At 46.3% G+C, this 8,896-nt stretch overlaps 1 protein-coding gene across 3 annotated transcripts in view; it reads right to left on the reverse strand.

Moving 5' to 3' along the window:
• Positions 1-1,378: 1,378 nt before the first annotated feature.
• The window catches only part of Slc16a14 (solute carrier family 16, member 14), a 27,253-nt gene continuing 19,735 nt past the window's right edge, over positions 1,379-8,896 (reverse strand). For all 3 annotated transcript variants that reach the window (NM_001108229.2, XM_006245389.5, XM_063267281.1), the window contains one exon: positions 1,379-4,924. In NM_001108229.2, the coding sequence (NP_001101699.2) occupies positions 4,773-4,924 (152 nt within the window). In that variant the 3' untranslated portion in view covers positions 1,379-4,772. The remainder of the gene's footprint in view (positions 4,925-8,896) is intronic.

Here is an 8,896-nt window from a genome sequence, read left to right on the forward strand (position 1 = left end):
CCCGCTTCAGTGACTCTGCTTATGTGGTGGGAATAATAAAAGACTTTGGTGTGCGTGACACAAAACAGAAGATCCTAGCAAATTAGTGGAACCTCTGAATGGGCCCGGAACAGGACGGTGGTCCTTTTGGAAGTCCCCGTGGGTGCTGGCAGTCTGGCACCTCTTCATGGTGTCAGAAGGATGGTTGCCTACACCAGAGCTCGAGTGGGTTCTCCACTGGCCCAAAGGCTGTATAAACACGCTTGCTGCTGCACAGGTCAGTAGATCTGCACCTCGATGTTGGTCTCTGGTGTCTGTTTCCTGCGTCTGTGACTCTGCCTCCTTCACCTCTCCTGGATCCCAGTTCCCATAGTGACGCACAAAGGACAGGGTAATATTGTGAGCTACCATCTGGGTGCTGTGAACTGCATCCAGATCCTCTGGAGGAGCAGCCAGCGAGCGCTCTTACTGGCTAAGCTGCCTCTCCAACCCTCAGTACCATTTTAAAAGTCTGTCCGTGTTGTATATTGTTGGTTATAGTTCCCATTTGAACAGGTTACAAGGAAATTTCCCTCAGTTCTGTGTCACTCTTGCCCTGGTGGTTGTAATAGAAGCCTACCTCGGCTTGCAAGGAATACTTTTTTTCAGACAGGGTTTCTCTGAGTAGCTCTGGCTATCCTGGAACTCACTCTGTAGACCAGGCAGGCCTTGAACTCACACAGGTCCTCCTGCATCTGTCTCCCTTGTGCCAGGATTAAAGGATTGTGCCATTACCATGTGGCCTGCAGGGAATTTTTCTATCAGCCTGCCCCCTTGTCCACAGAAGGCCAGGTCACCGAGGGCTCTGTAGATTGTACCTGACCAGAATGCTGTATGGAAGTTAATACAGTAAGTCAGACATGGTGGCACTGCTCGGAACTTGGGAGGCAGAGATGGGGGGATCTGGAGTTCGAGGCCACTCTAGGGCTACCCTGTCTCAGACAATCAAGCAACGCATAAATGGAAGGAACATGACTGAAGACAAATATTCAAAACTGATCGAAATGTTTTGTTCTTAAACACATTGAGAATAGTTCTCCAATAGATGTGTTTCACTGAGAGTAGTTGTATATAATAGCAGTTCTGTATAAATCCATTGGTGCCCACCTGTAATCCTAGCACTCTTGAAAGGGAGGGAGGGAGGGAGGGAGGGAGGGAGAGAGAGACAGAGACAGAGACACAGAGAGACAGACACAGAGACACAGAGAGACACAGAGAGAGACAGAGACACAGAGAGACAGACACAGAGACACAGAGAGACACAGAGATAGAGACAGGCAGAGACACAGACACAAAGAGACACAGAGAGAGACAGAGACAGACAGAGATTAGTTTTGTAAAGAAAACTTCATTGACCACCTTTAAAGAGGACAACATTTATTGAGTTGCAAGTAAATAAAAAACACAGGTTTGCAAATGGCAAACTATGAAGCAGAGGGCGCAAGCACGTAGTTAACCCTTGAAAGTATTGTCAGAACACTCGGGTTTGACCAGGAGCAGGCAGGTCTTGCTTCGGTCCTGCAGGGACCTCCAATTCAGTAGAAGTCACTGCACCCTCAAGTACACTTAAGTCCACAGACAGAAACACGAGTAATCTGACCCAATACAGTTCCAGCCGGGTCAGCGGGTGGAAGGCTGGGATTTCTGATGCCCAGCTAGCAATACAAGCATCCCCACAGCACCATTCAGCACACCCATCACCGCCTCCTGTCCACTGAGATTGCGGATGGTGAAAGTAAGGACAGAATGTAGTTTTCAAAATACATTAACATGATGTCTAACCATTTCTAGCCGTGGGCATTTAGGCTGAAAATAAAAATCACTGCTTTAAAGCTTACCTTTTATTGTTTATTTATTCATGTATTTTAAGAGACAGACCTGGAGTTCACTATGTGGAGCAGTGTGGCCTCAAACTCACAGAGATCTGCCTGCCTCTGCCTCCCAAGGGCTGGGATTAAAAGTATGCACCATCATGTCTGGCTGATGATCACCTTTATTTAGACGTCAAGTTGTGCTACAGGTATGACAACACTACGCAGGTCTTTGGCCAGGGGATGAAGACAGAGGCAGGGAGGCAGAGGAAGGCAAGTCTTTATGATTTCAAGGTCAGCCTGGTCAACACAGTGGGTCCCTGTCTCAAAACAAGATAAAATAAAACCCAAACATGTCTTTGTGCTGGGCCAAATGAAGTACGGCATACAAATTATTATCTATGTAACTTCCAGGCAATGCGCAAGTCACTGGAGGTAATAGCAAGTGTGTGCACTAGTGGGACCGTTGGGACTCCTTTCAATTAGCCAGCATGTTTACTATTGGTGTTATCCGGGCGATTTCAAGGAGCAACCTTTCCAATAGTCCTTAAGGGTAGGAGACCGTGGAGATGAGGCAGAAGGAAACTGTTCATTTAATTACCTGGTACATCTGGGAAGCTCTGCTCACATCCCGACTGCAAGTTAGACCTTGGGAGCATTCTGCAAATCCATTTCCCAGCATTCCTGCCTTTAATTGCTGGAGATAATTAAGAATGGGAGGATTCATTTTAGGTAAATTTGGCCCAAGGCACTGACAAATTTGTTTGATGAGCAAATTTCGAGTACACGTTTCTTGCTTTACGGTGTGGCGATGGAGGATCCTAGGGCCTCGTACGTGTTAGACAAGTGTTCCTATTGCCGAGCTTCGCCTCCTAACCAGCACGTAGGTATGTCGGTCATTTAAGGGTACGTGTAAACACGTAGGTATGTCGGTCATTTAAGGGTACGTGTAAACAAGTAAGGCAGTCAGATTCCAAAATCCTGGGAGAAGCATTCTGTAGTCTGAAAATGCTTTCGCTTTAGAAATACAGAGACCTCAGCTAAGGGAGAGTGTCTTTATGCTGTCCCAGATCTTTATGTATGAAATCGATAAAGAGAACTATTTTTAAAATTGTGCCAAATCAAGACAAGTGAAGACTCTGTACGGTGGCAGGAGGCACCAGAGCTGGGCTGTTCGGCACCATGGCTCCAGCGTGAGGTATGTGGTCGGCTATAAGGCGATCCATCTGTGACCCCACAGCTTGACTGTTAAAAGAAATTGTGTGTGTGTGTGTGTGTGTGCGTGTGCGTGTGCGTGTGCGTGCGTGTGCGTGTGTGTGTGTGTGTGTATGTGCGTGTACACCCATTAGTCCAGAAGAGGGTGGCAGACTCTCTGGAACTGGAGTTATAGGCAGTCATGAGCTGCCCCATTTGGGTGCTGGGAACCAAATCCAGGTCTACTTCAAGGTCAAGAGAGTCTTTTCCCGCTGGGCCATCTCCTGGCCCTCAAGGGTTGACTCTTGCTTGGGATTAGCCACACATTTTACAGGTGACTTAACCTTAACCTTGTACTTCAGTGGGCAAGAGAAACTCCAAAATGATTTTGTTGTTGTTGTTGTATTGTTTGTTCTTGAGACTAGGTTTCCTTGTGAAACCCTGGCTGTCCTTGAACTTGTTCTGTAGACCAGGCTGGTCTTTAATGTAGAGATCCACCTGTCATCTGAATGTCGGTGCCACCACACCAGGCTCTAAAAAAAGATGTTTCAATCTAGGATAATGGTATGAACTCAAGTGTTTCAATCATAGCCCTTAATTCAATGGTGAAGTGCGTTAAGAAACATCCCTAAGACCAAGGATGTCACTCACAGACCACATGGGAAGGATGTGTGCAGTGTTCAGTTTATGGCTGACGTCATCGCTAATGACACGATTACTGAGTTAGAAAGGATGGCCAGTTTCATTTCTTACAAGAGTTAGAAATCGTACTTCTTAGCTACAGAATCTCTCATAAAAATATAAACTGTTCTTTAAAATTGTACTAAGCTGTATTCCTTTTTTTTTTAAAAAAAGATTTTTTTTTGATCTTATGTGTATGGGTGTTTTGTCTGAGTGTATGTATGCGTGCCACATAGACCAGAAGAGAGCGTATGGTCCCCTGGTACTGGAGTTATGGGTGGTTCTGAACCAACATGTGGGCTGGGAACTGAATAGAGCAGCAAGCACCTCCTTAACCTCTTAGCCATTTCTCCAGCCCGCAGATTACACTGCTTTTGAAATGATTACCCACCTTTGCATGATGCTGGCTGACCAATAGCGCCTCATAAGAATTTACAAAATTCAGTCATATCTGGACCTTCTGTGGAAATATAGATGCTTGGGCTTTACCTTACAAAGAAGTGGTTGAGTGGCAGAGCTTTTATTCCTAGTCTGCATATAAAACCCGAGTCTTGGTGAATGGAAAGATGTAAGGAGAGGAAGAGAGAAAGAGAGAAGAGAGGGAGAAGGAAGGAGAGAAAGGGAAGGAAGGAGAGAGATATGGAGGAAGGGAGGGGAAGAGTAGAGAGACTGGGAGGAAGGAAAAGAGAAGGGGGGCTTTTTGTAGTTCTGTTTTGTTTTGGTTTTTGATACAGGGTCTCATGAAGCCCAGGCTAACCTTGAACCTTTGACCCTGCTGCCTCCACCTAGAGCTGGGATTACAGGTGTTTGCCACCATGCCCGGCTCGAAAGTTTTCATAAGGGCATCTGTATCAACTACTTAATAAGCTATAAACACTGTCACCTCTAAGACATATGCAGTCCTAATCACTTCTGCCACCTCTGCAGAGAGGCCGCTCTGCTTGCAGATAAAGTGACGACAATGCCGGTCATGAGTGACACCATCTGTCACCACACAGAGCGTGCGTTCCTCTAGGCGCCAGGTGAGGTAGGCATGAGGAGGGAACCCACAGGAGACATTACAGGACACTAAACATGTGCACTGTCCATGCACTTCCTTCCGGATTGTTCAGTCATCTGAATACACGGCTGGATGAGCAAAAAGAGTATCCCTACCATGTAAAGCAAACCACATATATAAAAGGAGAAGTCGTATTTTTGGGTGATGTCGAAGATCCATCCTAGGAAAACAAAAAAAATGTATATTCAGTATAATACAATTTAGGATACAAACCAAGCATTTACTGCTACTTCAATTTTCTTTCTTTCTTTTTTTTAAATAAGAGTTTGGACTAGGTCTGTAGCTCAGTGGTAGAGCACTTGCCTAGCACACATTAGAACCAAGGTTTGGTCCGCAGAACTGTCCCTCCAAAGGGATTTATTAACTTTGTGATGGGGTTGGGGAGGATGGAACCCATAGCCCAGGAACACACTGCATAAACCAGGCTGGCCTCGAACTCTCAAATGCTGGAATTAATGGCATGTCCCACCATTCCTGGCTACTACAATCTGGCTTTATCTTTTTTTACTTCTGTGTAAGCGTATAACCTTTTTGTGGGGCACACATGGACCATGAACCTGTGAGGAGGTCACAGAACAACTGTGTGGGGTCCGTTCTCTCCTTCTACCTTTATGTGGGTCCCAGGGATTGAACTCAGGTCATTCAGTATGGCGAACTGGTATAGCAAGCACTTTACCCGCTGACCAAACAATCAGCCCTGTTCAGCGTGCCATTTGATTGAAAAATAAGAGACCGCAGTGTGGCAGAGGCAGGTGATCTCTGTGAGTTCGAGGCCAGCCTGGTCATTGCAAGTTCCAGGCCAGCTGGAGGTACCTAGTGAGAGCCCGTCTCAGACAATACAGAACAAAACAAACAACAAATAAAAAGAAAAGAACAAAATTGTTTTGTTTCTTTGAGAAGGGTTCTCTCTCTCTCTTTCTCTCTCTCTCTCTCTCTCTCTTTGTGTGTGTGTGTGTGTGTGTGTGTGTGTGTGTGAGAGAGAGAGAGAGAGAGAGAGAGAGAGAGAGAGAGAGAGAGAGAGAGAGAGAGAGAAAGAGAGATCTGTAGATCAGATCCACCTGTCTCTGCCTCCCAAATGCTGGGACGAAAGGCCTGCAACACCACGGCCCTATTCTTCAGATGTGGCTTAGTAAACTGCTCTGCCCCCTTTCTGTCTACAATCTAAAATACAATTAAACACACAATCCAATAATGATTCAGCTTCAGAATCTGAAAGCCACACTGACACATCTCAGCCACGCCACCAACTTCTGCTCAGCGGCACCATGAATAGGTGACAGCACATGAATAGGTGACAGTGCTGCAGAGCGGTCCATATCTACCTACAGAACAGTGGATAGGGCCTATAATCTAAAAGTTAGGCAATTAGGGCAGGTTCTGGAGGCACAGGTCTGTCACCTCAGCTACAGAAAGAATGTAAATTAAAGGCCACCAGGGCTACAGGGTGTCCTGGAAGAGTCAGCCTGGGCGATTTAATGTGACCCTGTCTCAAAGTGAAAATGAGCCCACCATCACACACACACACACACACACACACACACACACACACACACATCTCTAATCTCAGCACTTGGAAGGCAGAAGCAAGTCGGGTCTCTGTCAGTCTGAGGGCAGGTCTGCATAGTACATTCCTGGCAAGACAGATCCATACAGTGAAGCCCGGTCCCCAAGAGGGAGGGGGAAAAAGAAGACTGGCAATGTAGCCCAGTGGTGATCACTTAGTCACTTAGCGCATGGGAAGAGGCCCTCGGTTCAAAACCCAGCACCACCCACAGCAACAGCAAAATTGAACGAGGATAAATGAGCTTCTCATATTCTGCTCTGCTCCAGTGAAAGCTGGTGTGGTCACTTTGATAGTTAAATTTGTGGGACCAGTTGGGAACTACATGTGGCTTTTAGTCTCAACATAGTGCCTGAGTGTAACCTCAACTTCAGATATAGCACAAGGCACCATCAGACTGGAAAATGGAGGGGTGTGTGTGTGTGTGTTTTCTATGTGTGTACAGGTGCCCGTGGAGGCCAGAAGAGGTTATGGAGTCTCAGGAACTGGAATGGTTGTGAGCCTCTGGACATGGGTGCTGAGAACGAAACCTTTGGCGGGCATCAGTGCTCTTAACCACTGAGCTGTGTCTTCAGCCTCCTATACTGCAGACTGAACCTAGCTAGGGCTCCACACTCACCGGGCAAGTGCTCAGATGCTGTGCCACATCCTTAGCCGTGTGAACTCCCTATGGACTGATCTCCCAGCTGGGCATGTGGCATCACACCTGGTTGCGATTTTTGTTCTTTGATTTGGAACCTGGGCCCCTGGCAATCCTTTAATCCATTAACTCAGAGCATGGGCCTCACAGGAAAACCTGGTTTCCTACTCAGTTGCCCTCGCTTTTCATTTGAGTGTGCCCAATGAGGACAGGTGTCTTTCGCATCAAGTGCATTGTTCCCAGCTCTAGGACAACATTGAACGTGCTTGCTAGGGTGCTAGATTGTATTCAAGTGAGGGCGAGCCATGTAGATCCACAGCCAGCCAAATCCACTTGGCTGGGTTTTTGCTAGAAAGAATTCTGGAAACATTTAGTAAAACTACCTACTACTATGACACCTTTTAAGGAGAAGTGACTGCCTAAGCCATGTTATAAAGATCGAAGCTTGGTGTTGTCTAATGCCAAGGTTGAAATGTCTGCGTACCGTCTTGAATTGCACGTCTTCTCTAAATGTATAATGTGGCACTAAGACTGTACCAGGTTTTTAAATGGGACTAGAAACCTCTCTGAAAAACGGGAAACACTTCTGTTTCTGAAACCATTTACCAAAAGGAAAAAAAAAAGATAATTGGAGAAGTAATTTTCTCTGCTTCACATTAAGTAGCGTCTCAGGCCCATTTGGATGTCTACCAAGAATTGAATGTGGTTATTTAGTCGCGCGGATCACCGTGAACCCTGACCTACAGTGCATGAGTGCTGGGACTGCATCTCATTATGAGTTTAGTGTCTTGGCCCGGAGAGTGAGTTCAACAATATGCAGGCAGTTGACGAATGTCCTTCCCCATCAGTGTATGAATTAGTGGAGTGAGAGGAAGCAAGAAACACAAGGAGAAACGGCCCTTTAAACCAGACACCTAGACACACTGGACACTGGCCTGTGTCCCCACAGCTGTGAGGGTGAAACTTTGACTGTTTCTGTTAGGTATTTTTGTCAGGCTTTCTCCCTGAACTTGAGCCACATGTTTTACTGACTAGATCTCTGACTGCCCGAACAGTAAGATAATGCTTATGGCAGCTTATTAGAGCATCGACAGGAAACAAACACAAGGCTAGGCCCAAGCACGCATGCCTTTCAGTTATTTTGAGATAGGGTCTCATGTGCCAAGGATCACCTTGGACTCCTGATCTTTGCCTCTGCCTCAAGTGCTGCGACTACAGGCATGCACCCCCATGCACCTCCATGCCCAGTTTTTGAGGCGCTGGGTATAGAACTCAGGGCAATGTGCACGCTAGGCAAATAATCTACCAACTGAGACATATCCTTTGCCCTGTGTTTGATCCTTCTTTAAAAAAATCTTTTATTTATTTAATGTGTATATGCATGTGGGTCTGTGCCACAGTATAAATGTGGAGGTCAGAGGACAATTTGCAAGGGTCTGTCCCTTCCTTCCACCATGTAGGTTCTGAGGATTGGGATCATCAGTGATTTTACCTATAGTCATTTCTCAGGCCCATGGCTGTGGTTTCTTGAGACAGGGTCTCATAATCCATCTAAATATGGCCTGCAATTTATAACAATCCTCCTGTCTCAATACCCTTATTGCTGGTATTACAGGTGTGTGTGTGTGTGTGTGTGTGTGTGTGTGTGTGTGTGTGTGTGTGTGAATATATATATACACATACATACATATGTACAATATATATGTAACACACATACATAAACACTCATGCACACACACACACACACACACACAGCCACACCTGGCCATTTTGCCTTTTGCAACAGCTTAGGCTGACTTCTTCCTACTTAAGTTTCCCAAGTGCTGGGATCACAATCGTGGCCAGCTCTGACGCTGGATTTTGTAGGGGGATGGGGATGGACCACCTCACATCCTGCCTTCCTGCGTGCACTCTAAGCTCTGGGCACCTCA

The sequence above is a fragment of the Rattus norvegicus genome, chromosome 9 (genome assembly GCF_036323735.1).
Source record: "Rattus norvegicus strain BN/NHsdMcwi chromosome 9, GRCr8, whole genome shotgun sequence".
NCBI classification, from domain to species: Eukaryota; Metazoa; Chordata; class Mammalia; order Rodentia; family Muridae; genus Rattus; species Rattus norvegicus.